This window comes from Galendromus occidentalis, unplaced genomic scaffold (genome assembly GCF_000255335.2).
Source record: "Galendromus occidentalis unplaced genomic scaffold, Mocc_1.1 scf7180000077429, whole genome shotgun sequence".
Taxonomy (NCBI): domain Eukaryota; kingdom Metazoa; phylum Arthropoda; class Arachnida; order Mesostigmata; family Phytoseiidae; genus Galendromus; species Galendromus occidentalis.
In genome coordinates, this window is record NW_003805417.1 from 320732 (window position 1) to 339927 (window position 19196).

The window sequence follows — 19196 nt, forward strand, 5'->3', positions numbered from 1 at the left end:
CAGTCTTCCCTCCTACGCATTTCCCTGATGAGTGATTAAACCCCTTGTATGCATTGGATCCGGTCCAGAAGATTGGTCGAGGGCGTTGTTTAGCGAAATGTTTGTGGATGCGCACAGGTCCATGACCAGCGTTACGTTTAGTCTCAGATCCGAAGCTAACTTTCCTATCGTCGAATACATGTATATCTCGGTGATTTAGCGGTGGAACCCGCGGATGAACCTGGGCGAAACCGAAAACTCCTAAGATGCCGCGCCGTGGGAATGAGCGTCAGGATAAATTCAAGTTATATGAGTTCCCTTGGAAGGAAAACTACGGGACTCCTGACCCGGCGTGGGAATCAGGGCGAGCAATGCCTCACGCCATCATCTCTGTCGCGAAGATCTCGACCTCCCTGATTCCGTTGCAATGTCTGGACTGTCGGTCCGAGCGTACAGGTACGCATACCAGCTGAGGGAACAGCGAATCCAGGCTAGATCTTCATGAGCCGTTGCTATCCATCTCTCATGGAATTTTTACGCATACTTCGTGCATATGACTCGGTATAAATACACACATGGACGCAAATATTCATCAGGAGGAACATGCGATCGAAATTACAGGAATGTATCCAATCTTCACCCATGCTGCATTGCAAACTTATCCCGTTAGGCGCTATTTTGAAAATGATATATAATTAAATATTAGGGAATTATTACTGTTACTATCGACCCGAGAAAAACATATGGTGTGCACCGGAGCTTAAGTCGAAGGAAACCTAAAAATGTCATTCAATAATAAGAACGCTCCGACTGGTGATGAGCGAAGAGCTTCCTTCCGCCGACTTGAATTTGAAAAGATCTCTCTCAGCGATAGACGTGATCTGTACCCGACCTGAAGGGAACGCGGACATCCAAATGTCACCGACACTACGATTTGATCTGGTTCCGATCGGAAGTGATTATTTATTGTAAGTGGAACCCGACGAAGGGCAGACATGAAATGGTCTGAGGTAATAAAAGAATATTCTTATTCCCACTGAGTTGTGCGTCTTCGAACATTATGCACAGTCAATCATGGAGTCGAAAATGAGTGACCTGTAGTGCATACCTACGGGAGATTCCGACAAGAGAGAGCGGACTGGACTGTTGCTCGGTCGATATGGCCGATTTGAGCGCCTCGGGTTCGTCGTGTCATTCCATCTCGTCACTCTAGCTACTCATTAATTAAGGTCCAGAGGAGCGCGGCCCGCGAAAGGAGAAGGTCAATCGAAAGAGATCGGACGAAGCGCCGGCTCTCATCCAGACGATGAGACCAGACGTAGCCTTCTGTTCGTGACATCGAGCCTGGACCGAACGAAAACGAGACTTCGCTGACCGCTCATTTTTCCGATATGGAGCGATCGGAGGAATCCACTTACTTAGACCGCGGACACGGCAATGTGCTTTGAGAAATTCTCGCGAAGCTCTTGGACCCAATATGAAACCGTCGGGAGATGAGAGAAGCGGAGCGCAGTTCCAAATCATTCATTCGGATACCGATTCTCTGTGGAGAGCGTCATGCTGCGCTGTGGTCCCCACTCTATCCTGGCGAATTCCCAATCAGGAAAAAGATTAGGCTCCATAGAATCAAAGTAAACTTCTATTCGACACGCGGAAGTTTTATGCTACGTTCATTCAATATCTATGTGTGGATATACCTACGTGTCTGTGCACACATGCATATGTGCCTCGTGCTCGATCGGAGCTTCAATGAGAGTGCCTGACCTCCCTGAGCTTCCTCTGGAGCGACAGATTCTATGCACGGCCAGAAGAGTCATTCCAATAGATTTCTTCCTACGACGAGGGCTCTGGATCATGTAATCGCATTTTTTCCTGGGAGTCTATAGAGGCTGTCCCGCCTTTGAATGAGCTCCACATTGGATATTCCCATCCTGATCCATGCGGTTGTTTGGGCATAGTCAGAGATTTTGGCATTGGTACAAGACACGCATGTTACACGGTTGCCGGCTTTCAAACTGTCAGGGGTCCGTCTACCTCGCGATCACTTGTGAAGAGATTGAGGGTGGCCCTGTGCCAAATACAACTCACAAGATGCCTAACGGATCGCGTAGCTCCGGCCGCACCCTCGGTATCACTCTTTGTATACAAAGCGACCAGACCCTTTCAGAATCTCCCTGCGTTGTGGGATCGTCTGATATTTCCACGTCTAATTAAACTGAGCGATCATGGTCACACGTAAACTACGTCGTTGGTCGTTCACCGGCCGTGAGCCCGATCCGCGGGTATTACATCGAATTTCCCTAATGGGGACATTTTCTCTGGAATTCCCCCCTTTGTGATCTCGATTGTTGCCTAAACGCGCAGTGGAGCATGTTAAGCATGCTCCTCTGAGGTATGCCTCTTCTGTTAGCTTCTGTACACCAACACAGAGCGAACCTTCTGTTGAGCGCTCCTCGAGGAATAGATTATGCGCACGTTGTTGTCTTCCTCTCTGCATGACAATGCCAATCTGATGGTCATTGTTGGAACATCAAATGGTTTTTGTTGGGAAGCTCGACGAAGGTTACACTCAGGGAGATTTCCCGGTCACAAACTTTGCACAGTGTCCGCTCAGGCTTCCTGGAGAGTTTCGAGACCTATCATGGGACAAGAGTCCAAGCAGATCAAAAGCCGACCCTCGAGGCATTTGGGATAATCTCGGAAGAGTCGTTGACTGCAACAGACGAGTGATCTGTCCACGGAAAGAGACCTGAAGGCTGTTCCAGATGAAGCTGACCCGCGGATGATCTAGGCGTGTCTCGGCGAGTAATTCTCATGAGTCATGAAGAATTGACGATTAGCCTCGCTCATCCACCCGGACCCCGAGTATCCGCTTCCAAGCCTCCGACTTCGCGACTTTGGAGATGAATAGCCCAGGAGTCCTGCACCTGGACCCGACGGATGTCCTCCCGCACGAAGGAGCCGCTCCTGTCGGGCGCAAGCAACTCGTGTCCCGGGGATTCCGATCGGGGCTAGGTCCGAAAATCCTCGAACGGAGAGAGATCTCAAGTTCACGGCAGTCGAAAGCTTCATAGTGTTTTGAAGGGAATGGTTCGTCGGACAGATCGAATTAAATGAATTCCAAGGATGTATAGGCAAGGAGAACGAATTTTTCTCAAGTTTTCCAAGCAGGAATCGCAGAACTAGCTCGCTACCTCCGCGGAGCGCCTTTCCATTCCATAGAGGGGAACTCGAAGATGTACTCCGAGTTCCAATGGCCTAGCGGATATTTACACATAGTTATGCACACAATAATGTCGGAACGATAAAGCTCCGGTTCGGGGATTCCAGAGATGGGAATGTATCAGGAGATTCCTTAGTCCTCGCCGCTCTCCAAGTTTCGAGGAAAGGAGCCTGAACCGGCCTCACGGCGACCCTCTCTTCGAATGACGGAAACGCTTCCAGCACGTTTCCTTGGCGAGGATCGGATCGTATTCCGGCTTCTTTTCTTCAGCAGATTTCCAGGTCTACTACACGGGGATGATGGTGTCGATATTATTCTGTATCAAAGTGTTCTTCACAGAATCGAAGACGAAACGGATATTGTTTGTATCTGCGAGATAAAATGAGAGACGCATTTGAGACCTCTCTCGACTGATATACTTCTGACGGCGGTGATCATCACACCTTCTATTCACAGAAAGCATCGGCGAGTTTGGGGGAAAATTAACGTACCAGTCGCACAGGTGAAATGTGAGTAGATTTGCCTGGGTTTCATTCCGAATTCACCCTCGTTGACGGCGAGGAACATGTCCAGAATGAATTGCCGAGCCTGATAAGCGTCGGCTTTCGGACCGGTGTACTCTGGGAAATAGTCCGCCAGATGCGAATTGGCAATTTTTTCTTCGAGAAGGTCCTGGGGAGGGGAATGCGATAAGCAAGACCTCCTGCGATATCGCTGCGCCGTGAACGCTTCATGTAAGTATTCTTGAACGGATACAGATTGACGGGAGGAATTCTCAGAACCTTTTTGTTCAGGAACAGGATCATCGACGCGTTTTGAAACCACTTGTATGAAATGATGAGTTTGAACAAAGCCAAGGACTCCTCCATGCGGTTGACGTTGTCTTTTTCGAGCAAAACCTATGATCGAATGGATATTGGATTCAGATGGTGAAAATAGATTTGAAAACGCGGAGAGTGAAGGGATTTCTCCACGGTTGAAAAGCTTCAATCCTCGCGTGCCGAGGAGCATGCGGGCAATTCTTCCGAATCGATCGATCACAGAATCTCCAGGCTCACCTGGTCGTATTCGGAAACAGCGACAAGGAATACGATAGAAGTCACATTCGAAAAACAATGAATCCATCTGTGTCTCTCAGACCGCTGGCCACCCACATCCACCATTCGAAACCTATGGGAATTTATTTCGAATGTGTAGTCGACGACACCTGGAATTCAATTGCTCCCTCCAGTGGTCAAACCTTTCTGTTCTGAAATTCGATACGATTGGAAAGCTAAGGGATGCAGCGAGTCCGAGGGACGTTGAGAGCCCTACCCACGACAATTGTGATCGGAATTGAGTGTTTCGCGCTTTGAGAGCAGGGATAGCTTCTGGGCGAGGACAGTCTCCGCGAGGGATATTCGAGAAAATGCACTCTCTCACTCAAGAATCTTTGGAGCAGTCGTGGGGAGAAGCAGGATTCGGCAGGGGGAAAAGCGAACGGGGCCCGAAAAAAAGCCGACCAGTTGTAGTGAGTGGGGCAAGGTTTCGATCTTGAATTCAGCTGGTCAGTTAAGCCGATTTGAATCCAGCCCGCGGCATTCTACTCGTTCGACCGCCCGCCCCGCGACCGTCCACTTACCCGTAGTTGGCACTCGAACTCTTAGCACGTCCTCTTGATTCGGCAAAAAGTCTTCCGCTGCGAATCGGTCAACATTCGAAAGGAAGTATTTTGCCGAATCGGTCAGCTGGAACTCTCGCCGTCTGCGAGAAGAAGAAAAATCATTGCTACTATTCCTGGATGTGCCATTCAGAGAATTACGGTGGCCAGCCCGGCGTGCGGCAAGTGAACGGCATCCGGTTTAAGAAGACTGACCTCAAGCCCAGCCTTCGGTTGGGCGAATTTAATATCATGGTCATGTAGGATCCAGGTATCTGACGCTTGACTTGCATCTCGAGCAACACGTGTTCCATCACCCTAGCTATCGATAACCGTACCTTGCGTAGCACTCTTTGATCCCGGGGTCGTCCCACAACTTCTTAAGGGCCTGCACGTAGGGTTCACCAAAAGTTGATACCGTTCGATACTCTATCGCGCTTATCAAGTTGGCATCGGCGAGTCTTTCCCGTGCAGCGTATTGGATGCCGAGGAGCTTCATCGCATCGATGAGCGACTGCATCGCCATAAATATGTTCTGATAGACGATTCGAGCGAATTCTGGAAAGCAATGCCCGATGAATATCGACTTTTACGGAAGTATCAGGTCGCGATGTTTTTCTGACGAATTCCCGCATCTCGGATAGGTAGTGTCTCCTCACGTGCTCGATCTTTCTCGGTGTATCCTCTGCCATGGATGATCCTCATCTGTTTGATGAAGGTCGATTTCCCACTTTCGCCGGTCCCTGGAAATGAAGACTATTTTTCGAGGCAAACTCATCAATGAGCGCCCTTCTTTTCTCGGTTAGCGATGGATCCCCCCCGTTGAAAGCCCGGCTCGATTTTCTCCCTCATCCGACGCAGATACGGGCGACACGGTTCCCTCAGCCGCATTCTGAGCACGCAGTTGATGGAATCGAAGCGATCGTGTTGATTTGTGTCGCGATGGATTCGTGTCCGGAACTGTACAGGTTCGACACACAAATTAAGTGGGGAGATCCGGCGGGTCCGTAACCCGAAGAACTCCCCCAGGGACCGTCTCCTAAGCCGAACTTTTCCAAAATTACGAATGAGGTGAAGATGAAAGAAAAGTAGAAGACGAGTAGCTTCTCCCGGGCGAAATCAGTCCGAAGATGGCGAGCTCCGATCAAGAATTGAAACCCCCCTCCCTCCTCCGTAATGAGCGGGACTCGCAGCCTCACCGAGCAGTAATAGCTTCAACTCGTTGTAGTCCTGCTTTTTGTATCGCCGAAGCTGCTCCTCGATTGCTTTGTTGATAGATCGCTTGGTTTTCTCCTCTTCGGTTAGACAACAAGTGATCATATCGAGCGTGGACCGTGTCTGCAATCAAGATAGAATTCTCAATTCCCAGTCCCATCTGGGGAAAATGAAAGAACGACCTCTCCAGGCGCTCCGGAGCTGATATAGCATACCACAAATATTCTCATAGAAGGGCATGCGGCATGCCCGTCTATTTTTCGACCCCTCCGAAACCTGCCCGTCTATTAGGGACTGACCGTCTATCGGAGACTGTCCGTCTATTTCTTCTATCCCCCGACAAGGGAATAGGACCAGGTTGCTTATGTAGCCATATCAAAACTCAAACCGTCAAATAAATGCCTAGACCAGGCTAGATCTTCATATACGCAAGCTTCGAGAGAAGTTCACGTTTTCCGCGACTTGGGCACCTGAATTCCTGCCCCCCAAACCTGCCCGTCTCTTAGAGACCGCCTGTCTATTGGGACTGCCCTTCAATTAGAATATTTACGGTATTTATCTATCCGCTCCTCCATCCGTTTGAGCTGATCCTGCAGCGGATAGTAGAGCTCAGAAATCATCCGGCACCGTTCGATTCCTCCCGAGATCGTGAGCCCACCCGCTTGTTGAGCGGCAGCGCGCTTATCAAAGTTGGAAACAAGCTTTAACACCTAAGTTCGGCTTTAATCCGGTGAGCTTGATAACATTAAGGAGGCGCTCGTTCGTTCCCTGTAGTTATTGAGATCGGCAGACTGCTCAGCCATCAAGGCTCTAAACTGGGAGCATCAATTATCGTTGAACAATCACGACGAAGAAATAGTCACTCGGGGAAATATAGAAAGAGCTCTCGAAGGGAGAAAAAAAATCAAGCACTCCGCGAAACACACAGAGTCTAGATTTCAGCGGAGTATCGGATATCGATTGGAGGGGCGGATGCATCGATACACAGCCCCGGGAGTCATGTTTCTCGATACGATGATTAAGAAATCGATCGGAATGTACTTGGGAAAACGGGCCCAGAAGTACTAGTACTTGAGAATTCGTCGACTCATCCGAACAATTCTCATTTTCGTCCGCTGTGGCTCGAGGAAGAATGATCATTTCATGAATGATCTCAATGGATCCGTCTCAATACCTTCTGAGAGCTGGAAAACGTAGATCTCTATTTCCACCGGATTCTTGAGCAGCGCGGAAATCCCGAAATCGAGGAGGGTCACCCGGAAGATTCGCGGTTCCATTCTAGAGAAAGGGAGCGATCTTCGTCGCGCATCCGTCGGATTTCTCGAATGCTCTTCGTAGAGTCGAGACCCGATGAAAATATCCGCTCACCTCTCACCTCCACCATCGGGCACCATGTTCGAATGACCCTCATCGACTCATGACGAGCCAAGGGCGACGCCTTCCGAAAATTCGTCCAAAGAATGAGAAATAATCACGTCTTACCATTCTGATATAAACACACCCGTATCGAGCGAAAATCACGAGGCGAAACACTGTCTACTAACGTTCCACTTTGCGCCAACTCGAGAATTCTTCAGCAGCGTATCGGCGTCAAGCCAGGAGAAGGGCGGCGAACAACGCCTGTTGATCTCGCCTAGCATCAGCTTTACGATTGTTTCAAGTGCGCAAGATTAAGGGAAGCGTTGAGAGTGGAATAGCTCCGAATACTGCCGACACCGAACGGAAACAAGTGCGAAACGAACACAAGAGATGTCAGCCGACGCCTGTCCTGGCGTCCGCGAGGGAAGACTACATTTGGCCATCCCTCGAAAAACCAGAACAAGAAATCGGTGTAGGCTCTGACTTCCGAATTGAGCTTCATCTGATGATTTCACCTACGATGATCGGGTACGATTGAGCGCAGTCTATGTTCGGTCCGAGGTCTCCACTCTCTCAGACCTCATTAACGAAAAGGGCGAGATGATCCAGAAAAATCCCTGCTTTTCGGTCGCGACTTGCATCTTGACCATGGATCATTCACGAGGCCAGTTCTGCTCAACTAAATTCTTTCAAGGGCTGCAACCCTCGCTGTTTTGTTTCTTGCGCGCCGGTGCACAAATCTCTGGTGGGTATGTTGACGGTGGTGAGGAAGATTAGAAGAGTCTTACGAGCCAGCAGAAATGTCAACATTAGTCCGCTGTGATCCCATCTTATCCCTTCGTATCTGGGAGTCTCATCCTCGTCTCCGCTGTCCCGCAATGCCGGCTACCCGACTCACCCCCGGATAGGAGAAAACCTCTCCCAATAAAGCCGGTTAGCCGAGAGTTAACAAAGCGTGGGCGGTCGGCACCCTTGTTGCCACCTATTTAGCGAGTAATCCTTTTTTTACAGCCCCGAGCTCGTATTGTATCTCGGAGTGACGCGACGAGCAGAACAGACCCAACAGCTGTAAAATCCTGCCGCGACCCCGGAGGAAGACAGAAGGCACAATAATGGGAACAGAGCACGCTTGCGGAACATCGTTGTGGTGTGATCATCGATATCGTTAAGGCATCAACAATAAAATCAATGCTCCCTACCGAATGTCCGATACGGGAGGACAAGCGTCGATGGTTCCACTCAGCTGCTGCTGCTGCTGCTGCTCTGGTTGGGAAAGTCAGAGGAAAGCGGCATTTGACCAACGGTCGGATGGCGAACCGCTGCTGCCGCTGCTGGTGCTCATTCCCCGTCCCCTCTAATTCTGCTCTGTTGAATATGCTACGAGGCTGAATAATTCGTTTCAATCGCTAATGAGCTACAAGGGCCGGGTAAATCAGCCGACGCGGACTCGTTGCCCCAGAAGCAGGAGGTCGGACACGAGGGACAGCGGACTGAGGGGATGCCGATCAATTTATCTTGACGCTACGACATGCGACGCCGAGAACAGGAGCCGACTACATGTTGGTGCGTGGAATAGGAGCCACCGCCGGACGAGATCTCGGGAAAGCTCCAGGACATGAATGCTGCGGAATCACAGGACGCCCCGCCTTTCACCGGCGAACCTTAGTGTGTCTCCGCGGCGCGCCGTACAGGATGGAGTGTTGACGAAGAAGATGCCAGCACTGAACGTGCAAGACCAAACTTCTGCAGCGAAGAAAAGCGCTCCACCAAACCATACTTGATTCCGGCGGTCACAGCCCCCCCTCAGAGATTATGGCTGCGAGCGGGGTGCGCGTGGATGTGACTTTGCTCTACTCACGTATCAGGGGACTTTCTATTTTTATCGTCATTAAAGTGCCGGCCGTGAGAAGCGGAACCATACGTCGTCACCTTCCTCCTCGAGTCAGATCATCCCCCGGAAGAGTTTTCATGTCCCCAGGGAATCGTTAGATTCACTCCAAGTCCTCCGCCTTCGGTAGAGGTACGAGCGTCGGTGCCGGCGAATCAAGCCTGCCTCCCCCCGAAAATCTAAGGCGAATCTAGTCTTTCAGCGCCTATCGTAGGTACTCAATTAGATGATCTCCCGCCATCGCTCGGGGAATTTCATCTCGGGAGCCAGCGCCAGTTGGAATCACCTTGATTTGAAATATTCCAGAACGATTCGATAATCATTCTTCCACTTCGCCGTCATTCCTCCCGGCAGAGGCTGCCAACATTCAACAATTCACGCATATTTTACATGATGTTCACGTCCCCTGCCGGAGACCAAGTCGACCGGAATTAGAATGATGTCACCACGGTTGCCTCTCTCATTGGTATATCTCCTGCTTCCAATCCGATTCTAGCGTGCGAGTAAGAGATCGACGAGCTTGGCATCTTTCAGCGAAGGGCGAGTCAGTTTCCTGATTTCCAACGAGATTCTGTATTTCATTCCATTCTTAGAATGACATGTTATTTTTTAACCGAAAGTAACCACCGCTTCCGAGCGAGCTTCATCGACTTCCGAAAATGGGGAGTATCGCTCGTCGCCGAAGAGTCTCCGGATCGAGCTCCCGCCTGGATATCGTTTATCCTCGTCGTGTTCCCCTCCTCGCGGCTCCGATCCTGCAAAACTCGACTCTGCGATCTCAGGGAAATTTTATGTCTCCGCTCTGGAGGGATATCCCGATCAAATAGTGGGAACACCAAACTGTGCCGGAGCCGATGGAGAGGGCATCGGTGGAAACAAAATTAGAGTATCGGAGAGTCGCGAGGAGTGAGGTCGCTTTGATTGCTGTCGGGCGGAAATTGAGAGGAGCGAGTCATGAATACGTTTTGACTTAGTTCCTTGAGCCCGAGGTCGAGCCGTAGAATTCCCGCGACGGGAACGTCGAGATGAGATTCGGGGATTGTTTTATGCAGATGACACCAGCGGTGGTGCCAACGGTGGTTCCGAATCCGAGGTAACTCTCACCGATATTGAATCCAACGGAGAAGCTCGATCCGTGTCTCGTCGGGAAATTTTTCTCGTCACGGCCCGGCTGGCAAGAGATCATTCGTGCCCTTTTCCAAGCTATATGGTTCCCATAACGAATTCAGACTGGAACGAAATTCCCATATGATTCTGCTCCGAGAATGGATTGTCGATGGGAGAGCTTCGGGGCGCGGGATTCCCCCGGAGGTCGCCATTGATTAGAAACTAATCATGACCCGGAAAAGGACACGTCCTCATCATGACCAGTTTCCCTCTACGGATCATAGTCGGGCGGTGATTCCACGCAGAGAAGGGTTCTGGCTCGGCAGTTGACAAGCGAAAATCGGATCGAGGCGAGGAAGTTCTCAAATTAATGGGGACTCGAAGAACGCTCCGGGAATCCGCGTAGATCTCCAGCCAGCGGAGCTGTCCTGTGAGCGAGATACACATCCTCTCATTAGTAGGTACACGCTCGGTCTCGAGCGGATAAAGCTCCCAACTCTGTGAGGTGGTGAATAGGCAAACCCGCCCCCGCCGGTGCGGTGGGGGGGGGTGCGTTCGTTTCTGAAAAGGTCTTTGACGTCACCGGGATCGGGTCGGCTGCCTGCGTGAATAGTCACAAGACCGGATGATATCAGAGCGGCGTACAAGGAGGGAAACAAGGAGGCATTGTGAATCGACAATGGCGCGAGTATCCTAATGATTGTAGAGGTGCCCGTCTTGTATATCTAGAGCTTTGTGCTTCCAGAATTTCGCTCCCGCCTGAGACCTGCTGTAGAGGCTTGCATCAGCTTCCAAGAAAAATAACTTGATCCGCGTTCTAAATTAATCAGGTTGGCAGGAGGCTCTGGAACTGACTCTTTGGAACCTCCGAAAACAATGAGGGATCGGGACTATGCTGGAGGAAGACACGAGAGAGCAAAAACTAAGGAGCCGACTACTCGGAAGGTACGTAATTGTCGCGGACGGGCTATACGGAAGTGCAAGCACGGAGCCGCGTCGATCCCTCTCGATAGAAACGGACACGTGGGACGTCAGCCTGAATGCAAGCGGACTCGCTCAGCTAATCAGGGCCAGCGACAAAGCGAACGATACTTGGCAAAAAAACTGATTCGAATCGCGACGCTTCGCTTGAATTTCGCTGACGAGCTCCGATACCGGCCAAAAATGCTTACCGACTCGAAGCACTGAACGTGCCCTGAGACAACGGAGGTTGTCACGGAGCTTCGAGAAGCTCCTGTTTTTATATGTCGTTCATTCTCGGCGTGTTCGATCGGAGTCTTTGACTCCCATGTCGACTCTCGGGAACCCCGTGCTGCATAAGAGTCCGGTGAGCAAAATTGAATAGATGCTCGCTTGCTCGACCAAACGTTTGGACGAACTTGCTGGCCAGTCTCGCTGTGAACGAGAATCGAGAGAGCAGCCATTGATCAGGTGATCTTTTGAATAATTCATAGAGATTTGAGAATGAAGGAGGAATCGTTCTCCTGTGGCAACATTGCTTTCTATCAGACTCCATCCTTTTCGGGACGAGGGAATCGGCATACCGCGCGGTCGGTGGATCGGAAATATTTACCGGTAATATCCGACAACAGACGAGCCGATCTCTATCGTTCGGCTCATGCCCTCTGTTTGGCTAGGTACACGAATAGAGACATTCGTCTTGTTGACATCCTCACTGTAGGTGAGCGTCGCCGGACTTATTGGCTACGACTCCAGTTGGTGCCCTGAGTAAAAAGGAGAGGAATAATCCCCGAGAGTGAGCCTTCGTGTGAGGTAATTGACCAAGCTTCGCATAGGAATCGTCTCGGTCGAACTCGTTTATTGATAAATCTACAGCAGTTCACCCATTCTCCGAGAGGGGTCATCTCCCGAGAGGATTCTCTGTGCGTTCGCTCGTTCAGCCTCGAACCTTTGAGGTTCGATCTCTGTTCGGGAATCGAGCCTTGACTTCCGGTGGGATGTATTCCTCCTCAGTCTTCTTGGTTTCTCCTCGTGCCGCCTGGACCTCCGTGAGGATCATTTCTATTTTGTTCCAGCTGGAATGAGGGATACATGAGTGCTCCTTCTCAATTTGATTGAATGTACCTAATCAAATCGCGCTCAATCGTATGCTACGAGTTCCTGTGCGCCTTCGATGGATGCACCAGCATGCACTCGATATCGAGATATGCATCGAGTCGTTCTTCCCCGGCAAACATTACATCGCATCAATGATTCAAGTCCTCAATCTGCGGTATTGACTCACTTCTCAAACGCATACAGAAGTTCTTCTTTCTTCAAGAGCTCTTCCTTCCTTTTCTTGAGGGCCTCGAACCGCGTGTCCCTTTCGATCTTCCAGTCTCTGTCGGACTTCTCTGATCTTCTCCGCTCCGGATATGAGCGGATAGATTCTCTCAGAGTCTGTATATCGGCTTCTTCAACGCTTCCGAGCTTCGGAACATCTTTCTCGAGCAATTCTGTCAACGTCGCTTTGTTGGTCTGGGAATCAAGGAAGGCGAGTTCTTATGATTCGTGACCTTGAACGACATTTTGCCACAACGGAATGACGAATTATCTCGACTGATGTGAGGAAAATCACCTTAATCTTAGAGAGTTCTGCTTTAACCCATTCAGGAACTGCGCTCCCGACAGCGGCCGCTCCCTCTGTAGTCTTCTGTCCGTCTTCGGGGGTTGCTTCAGCTTCGTCGGATTTCTCCTCTGATGAGACCTCCTCCGCTGCTTCTGCTTGAGCGCTTATTCTATCCAGACAAAGACTCTTGGTGTCTGACGAGATTTCAGTAACTGTTCTCAATTCCTTCCTGAAGTCGTCCCATTTCTGTCGTCGCGCCATGCCGATCAATATCGCTGAGTCGCGCACGGCCCCTTCCGAAACCCGTCCGAAAAATATCAGAGTCTTCCCGAGGAGATCGTTCGGGTCGGTCAGATCGAAGTGATCGTCGAACCACGGGTTGGTGATGTTCGGTACGCGCACGTACTGGATCTCGTCATCGTCGTCATCTTCGGCTGCTTCGGGCGCGGGCTCCTCTTTCTTCCACGGAGCGGCTTTCGAGCCAGCGGACAGGTATCTGCGAAGGACGGAATTTGTCAAATGGCTTCAATAATTGTCCCCCCCTCCGAAATTCGCGGGAGTTCAAATGGTAGTTCGATCGACTTTGAGATTCGTCGACCACATATGCCAACGATCAGTTCGTTTTTCAATTGTTCGATCCATAGTCCACAGATCAACGACCTCACCTCGCGCAAGCTATCAGAGAAAGAGTTTTCGAGATCTGATTTCCCTCATCTTCTTGCAGGGCCATGTGTACCGCGACTTTGGCAGCACTCCGAAGCATGTTCCGGGTCAGGAAATGGTCGAGCATGATGTTGATCGTTTGCGTGTCAGGGAAGATTCCATAGTTATGGCGGTCTTCCAGGAAATCGATGAGCTTATCTTCAAAGCCATTTTTCAAACAGTATCGAACTACGGCGGTGATCGAAGACGGTAGAACGTTTACTGTATGTTTAGATCGACGGAATCTGGAAGAAACGTCGGGGTGACTGGATAGTCTTTCGATCGAGGACTTAATGGAGACAGCAGTTTCGAGAAGAAATCAGAAGAGAGCCGGATACGGTCGCTTCGGACAGGTTCCGGACGCGGTGAAGCCTCCGAATGATGAGCTAATTCGCGCCCAGCCAGAAGTTACCGAGAAATTTTTCACCTGCTCAATGAATTGTCCAGTTCATCCAGAACCTTTGCGGCTTCGATGGAGTTCACGAAAATGTCAAAATCCAGAGCAACGTGAGTCTCTGCTTTGTTTGCTATCTTCCTGAGCAGATTCACGAACGAGCCTTCGATATTGACGTTTTGCAAGAGAGGATCGCCCTTTCTCGACTCATTCCACTCTTTTTCACAAAGGTACTGTGCTGAGAGATAATTGCGTCGACTCTGGGCCCAAATCGCTCGATTTGCGAGGAATTTCGCGAATCTCGCGGAGCGCGCAGCCGCCCGCATGGTCGTCGCCATTATTCTCGGATTCGACCGCGATAGAAGCTTCACTGTACTAGATCGCATCAGATCGCGCGGAAAACAGCATCCGAGGTCGCATCCGGGTTCGTTTTCCGAAAATTATACTTTTTCATATTGGAGCGTTCCATCCCAGGGTGCCTTCCGAACGAATGTCAACGAGCCTAGGTCCGAAACTGGACAATCAGCCTGCACCGGCTCCGAGTGCGCTCCGGGTCTGAATGCTGTCGAGGACGTTGAACCGGGCGCAACCTTTGCATTTTCCCGAAAGTTTCCGTGAAAAGCTGAGCAGGGAGCGCGGCTCGAGGATCCGCTCGAGATCTCACTCTTGACTCCTGTCCCGGATGACGGAGAACAAAACAAAGCTTCCATGCGCAATCTTCCTCTCAGTGGACGGTGGTGACGGTCGTCGTCGCCGCTGCCTGCTCTCTGGTAAAGTTGGTGTGTGTGTGTCTCTATCATCTATCCCCTTGTTGGACAGCGGTGTGAGGAGGTCGTCCCGGTTGTGTTCTATCGCCAGTCAAAATGCTGCGCTCCCTCGCAAGTCGTTCCATCCGCTCGGTTGGAGCCACGATTACTCTTCGTGCGCCTCAAACGTTGAGAATGATGTCTGGCCAGGTAAGACTTTGACGGGGCTTCACTTCTTGACCTTGATCGCGAGTCCTCGAACCGGTCCCTGAAAACTCGCTGTCGTCGAAACTACTCTGGATTCGTCGCGGAGCGCGATGACCAGAGATTCAGCGGGACTACTCAATATGTAGGCGATTCGTACTCTCGACGGGTCAGCCCCGAAACTGTATCGACCCCGAGTTATCTCGCTGCTTATCAACATGGACGAAATCGCGCGAATGAACGACACATGTCACCGCGGATGGTAGAGATAGAAATTCGAAATTTATCTCGTCCTTCTGCCTGAAACATTTCCTGCCGACGGAGATAGCGTCCTGACGAAATTCTGTCGATCCTGAAAATCGTCGACGACCAACTCCGTGCTCTGACTGGCAGAACATCCCCTCCGGCATATCTTTCGAATTGTCTCGGTGACATGGTGCTGCCGCTATCTATAGGGACCTTCCGCAAGGGCAGGAGATGTCTACGAGCTCGGAAACGTCATCTCGGCATCTCTGTGCGGCGGTCGGATGGTCCATCGAACGACATGCGTGAATTGTAACGGAAGCATCTCCGCGCACGCTTTCACGTTCGACCATCCTCCCTGTCAGACGTCTCGAAACTTCTCCCGATGCCAGCGAGAATAATAAACGAAGATTTTATATTCAGGTGCGAATCGAATCGGATACTTTCGGTGAGCTCAAGGTGCCAGTCGAGAAGTATTATGGCGCTCAGACCGCGCGCTCTATGATGAACTTCGACATTGGAGGCGAACGGGAGCGAATGCCGGAGGCTGTAATCAAGGCGTTCGCCACGTTAAAGAAAGCGGCGGCCATTGTCAACAAAGAATACGGTCTGGAGCCGAAACTCGCCGATGCAATCTCGAAAGCAGCTGATGACGTCATCGGCGGTACGATCGGACTCGATCACTTCCCGCTGGTCATTTGGCAGACTGGATCCGGGACGCAATCAAACATGAACATGAACGAGGTTTTGGCGAATCGGGCGATCGAATCGCTCGGAGGGGAACTCGGTTCTAAGAAACCCGTGCATCCCAACGATCACGTCAACAAGTCCCAATCGTCGAACGACACCTATCCGACGGCAATGCATATTGCCGTGGCGGTCGAAATCCACCAGCGCCTCCTGCCGTCGCTCGAGAAGCTCCTCGCTGCCCTGCGAGAGAAGGAGAACGAGTTCGCGACCATCATCAAGATCGGGAGGACTCATACTCAGGACGCCGTACCCCTCACCTTAGGTTGGTTCTTGAGATCAATATGTACATATCTCGGAATCTCGGCCTCTGAACCGAATCATAGTCAGAAGTTCGAAACCCCAATTCAGATGTTCAATCCCGAGATGAATCGATATCACTTTTTACTCCTTTAGGTCAAGAATTCGGAGGATACGCGACTCAAATCGAGTTCGGCATCCAGAGGGTGAAGGCGACTCTCCCCAGACTTTACTACCTCGCCGCGGGGGGCACCGCAGTCGGCACGGGTCTGAACACTCGCATCGGATTCGCGGAGAAAGTGGCGGAAACCGTCTCGAAACTCACGGATCTTCCTTTCCGGACGGCACCGAATAAGTTCGAAGCGCTAGCTTCCAACGACGCGATGGCCGAAGTCCACGGGTCCTTGAATGTCATCGCCTGTTCCCTAATGAAAATTGCCAACGATATTCGTTTCCTGGGCTCGGGTCCCCGCTGTGGCTTCGGTGAACTCTCACTGCCCGAAAACGAGCCCGGCTCGTCGATCATGCCCGGAAAAGTCAACCCCACTCAATGCGAAGCCGTGACCATGGTCGCCGCGCAAGTCATGGGCAACAACACCGCCGTGTCGGTCGGTTGTTCGAATGGGCATTTCGAACTGAATGTTTTCAAACCAATGATCGTCGCCAACGTTCTGCGGTCCATCCGCTTGATTGCGGATTCGTCGCGGAGCTTCACCGACAATTGCGTCGTCGGCATCAAGCCCAACAAGGAACGTATCTCGAAACTGCTCAACGAGTCCCTCATGCTGGTGACGGCTCTCAATCCTCACATCGGATACGACAAAGCGGCCCAGATCGCTAAGCTGGCGCACAAGGAAGGCAGCACGTTGAAGGCAACCGCTGTCAAGCTGGGACACTTGACTCCCGAACAGTTCGATGAGATGGTCGTCCCCCACGACATGCTTGGCCCGAAGTAAAGAGTGTATCCGTCAGAATTTAGGCGTGAACTCAGGAACATTTGGATGCTTGGATGAGTGGGTATTCTTGCGAGATCGGAGATTCCTGCCCTTCGGTTCCGGGTCGCTCGGTTCGAGGTAACCGGAGAACTTTGTTCCCTGAATTGAAAGAGAGAGTTGAACAAGTCCGCGGTGTCGGGAGAGAAGAGCGGCGCGATCGGAGAATGCGCGAGTGCACAAATGGAACGATTGAAAGAGAATAAATAAACTACGGAAGAGATGGACTAGTTTCCTCATTCCAGTCGGAGAATTGATCTCCTCCCGCACGTTGCCCCCGGTGAGGGAGCACGTCGCCTCCGTTGAGGGAGCCCGTCGCTCCTTTCCGGGTATCAACACCCGGACCTCCGGCGCGGGGATCGTGGCGGGCGATCCGAACGATCTGAGTCGACGGCATGCTACAGTGAAGAACGAATGATCCCGGAGAGAGGATTCTTTTGTTTTAATCGAAGGCGTTGGAATAGATCAACGACTATGAAGTCGAAATAGAGCAGCCCCCTCTTATATATCCAGGTCGTCGTCTGGATCGTCTTCTTCATCGAAATCGTCTTCGCGGTCGAGAGTGTAGGTGATTTGACCAGCCCTGAAAAATCACCGCATGAGGTCATCAATCCGATACGCGGAAGGAGGTTCGATCAACGATAGTGCGAAGCCAGTCAATCAGTCCACTCACTCTGTGTAGGGTAGGACGAGTTTATCCTTATCTTTTTGTTCGTCTCCGGTTATATTGACGTTGAAGGTGAGGTCTGCCAATATACTCGCCGGCTGACTTCTGGCTCCTGCTGGGAGGACGGGGTCGTTGACGACAGAGCATTTGACGAGTCGGGAGTTCTGAATGACCACAATCTCTTTTTGCACGAGCGCTTTGCCTCGCGGTTTCTTCCACAAGCTCTCCACTTTGAAATCGTTCCCATTTCTCTCGAGGAGCTCCAGTTTTTGCGAGCACAGGTACTCGAGAGTCTCGAGTTCACCAGTCGACATCGATTCCCGATTCACCGAGACCACGATTTGACTCACTGAAAAAGAAGTCATTCATCGTCACTGAAATCTCATGATGAACGATGACTTACCCCGGCTCTATAGAGGCGACCCCGAAATCCGGGCCGGAGCTCCACCGTCGCGCGGGAATCCGAATTCCAAAATCAAATCGCAATTCTTTTGCAAGTCAAATACCCGTGGGGAGCGCAAGCCAGTTTATGAGTTGTTTGAACAGCGTCTGGAAATCCACATCAGCCAAGGCCTGAAGGAGCTCTAAGGAATGCAGTATGAGCACCGATTTCGGCTGAGAGACCTTAAAGTTTGGGGGCCAGAAAGGCGGGGCGATAGTCCCGGATTCCATAATATCCGGTCTCGAAGGATTGATGATATGTACATTGTAGCCTCTGAAAATCATTCAGTTATGAAACGACGACAACTTCGCGGCTCACTCCCGCCAGAAACATTCAGCAGTGAACTTACGCGGAGACCGTCTTACTTTTCGCGCAACTTCTCTCGGTATGTGCTGATCACTGCCAAGATGTTTTGTCGACAATCATCTGGAAGAGACTCATGCAGGATTTCACGCTGTGGACTCTACAGTGAGGAAAGACAATCTCCGTGAAGAGGTTATTGTCTCCACGTAGTCGGAGCTCGGATCTCACCGATCATTAAGAAGAGTCCCCGGATGTCCTCCGCATTCAGGAAATGATTCGCCATGATTCTCGCGGAGTCTCTACAATTACATCAAGAGTATCCGCTCAGTGGTTCCATGCTTGTCGTTCGATTCCAACTCGAACGAATAAACATTGAAGAGAAAGTCGCGCTGAGAAGTTGCATGTGCTTCCGTTAGACAAGCACTAAAGCGCGGAACCTCTCCCGCGATCGGAGTTCGGATCACCTTCACGTTTCATTTGATTCGCTCCATTCGATAACTTCATCAGTGACCGAGGGTACATCCCGGAACCCAAGGA

At 51.0% G+C, this 19196-nt stretch overlaps 4 protein-coding genes across 4 annotated transcripts; 1 reads left to right on the forward strand and 3 right to left on the reverse strand.

Annotated features, from left to right (window-relative positions):
* Positions 1-3121: 3121 nt before the first annotated feature.
* LOC100908166 (guanine nucleotide-binding protein subunit alpha-11) lies at positions 3122-7689 on the reverse strand. Its single transcript, XM_003742685.2, has 9 exons — positions 7539-7689; positions 6041-6179; positions 5501-5584; positions 5180-5399; positions 4824-4945; positions 4261-4409; positions 3985-4101; positions 3694-3874; positions 3122-3571 (listed from the first exon to the last, which is right to left on the reverse strand). Exons 1-9 carry the CDS (start codon positions 7539-7541, stop codon positions 3489-3491), a joined length of 1098 nt encoding a protein of 365 aa, XP_003742733.1. The 5' UTR covers positions 7542-7689; the 3' UTR covers positions 3122-3488.
* Positions 7690-12280: 4591 nt separating this feature from the next.
* On the reverse strand, positions 12281-14414 carry LOC100898070 (28S ribosomal protein S27, mitochondrial). The gene is made up of 5 exons (XM_018639292.1): positions 14109-14414; positions 13645-13926; positions 12989-13475; positions 12656-12888; positions 12281-12446 (listed from the first exon to the last, which is right to left on the reverse strand). Exons 1-5 carry the CDS (start codon positions 14411-14413, stop codon positions 12308-12310), a joined length of 1446 nt encoding a protein of 481 aa, XP_018494808.1. The 5' UTR covers position 14414; the 3' UTR covers positions 12281-12307.
* A 491-nt stretch (positions 14415-14905) lies between these two features.
* Positions 14906-17355, forward strand: LOC100908311 (fumarate hydratase, mitochondrial). The gene is made up of 3 exons (XM_003742686.3): positions 14906-15031; positions 15692-16280; positions 16412-17355. The coding sequence occupies exons 1-3, from the start codon at positions 14939-14941 to the stop codon at positions 17209-17211; spliced, it is 1482 nt and encodes a 493-aa protein (XP_003742734.1). The 5' UTR covers positions 14906-14938; the 3' UTR covers positions 17212-17355.
* Positions 17356-17675: 320 nt separating this feature from the next.
* On the reverse strand, positions 17676-19000 carry Elp5 (Elongator complex protein 5). Its single transcript, XM_003742699.1, has 5 exons — positions 18888-19000; positions 18722-18782; positions 18421-18629; positions 17921-18263; positions 17676-17830 (listed from the first exon to the last, which is right to left on the reverse strand). The coding sequence occupies exons 1-5, from the start codon at positions 18940-18942 to the stop codon at positions 17749-17751; spliced, it is 750 nt and encodes a 249-aa protein (XP_003742747.1). The 5' UTR covers positions 18943-19000; the 3' UTR covers positions 17676-17748.
* Between the last annotated feature and the right edge of the window lie 196 nt (positions 19001-19196).

Coding starts and splice junctions, on each gene's coding strand:
- Elp5 (XM_003742699.1), bottom strand. CDS start 18,942: ATGGCGAATCATTTCCTGAATGCGGAGGACATCCGGGGACTCTTCTTA. Junction 18,783..18,887: donor GGGACTCTTCTTAATGATCG/GTGAGATCCGAG, acceptor AGTCTCTTCCAG/ATGATTGTCGACAAAACATC. Junction 18,264..18,420: donor CTGGCTTGCGCTCCCCACGG/GTATTTGACTTG, acceptor CTTCTTTTTCAG/TGAGTCAAATCGTGGTCTCG.
- LOC100908166 (XM_003742685.2), bottom strand. Junction 4,410..4,823: donor AGTTCGAGTGCCAACTACGG/GTAAGTGGACGG, acceptor ATTGAATTCCAG/GTGTCGTCGACTACACATTC. Junction 3,875..3,984: donor TCCTGTTCCTGAACAAAAAG/GTTCTGAGAATT, acceptor TCCCCTCCCCAG/GACCTTCTCGAAGAAAAAAT.
- LOC100898070 (XM_018639292.1), bottom strand. CDS start 14,413: ATGGCGACGACCATGCGGGCGGCTGCGCGCTCCGCGAGATTCGCGAAA. Junction 12,889..12,988: donor CAGAACTCTCTAAGATTAAG/GTGATTTTCCTC, acceptor CTTGATTCCCAG/ACCAACAAAGCGACGTTGAC. Junction 12,447..12,655: donor CTTCTGTATGCGTTTGAGAA/GTGAGTCAATAC, acceptor CCCTCATTCCAG/CTGGAACAAAATAGAAATGA.
- LOC100908311 (XM_003742686.3), top strand. CDS start 14,939: ATGCTGCGCTCCCTCGCAAGTCGTTCCATCCGCTCGGTTGGAGCCACG. Junction 15,032..15,691: donor TGAGAATGATGTCTGGCCAG/GTAAGACTTTGA, acceptor TTTTATATTCAG/GTGCGAATCGAATCGGATAC. Junction 16,281..16,411: donor CGCCGTACCCCTCACCTTAG/GTTGGTTCTTGA, acceptor TTACTCCTTTAG/GTCAAGAATTCGGAGGATAC.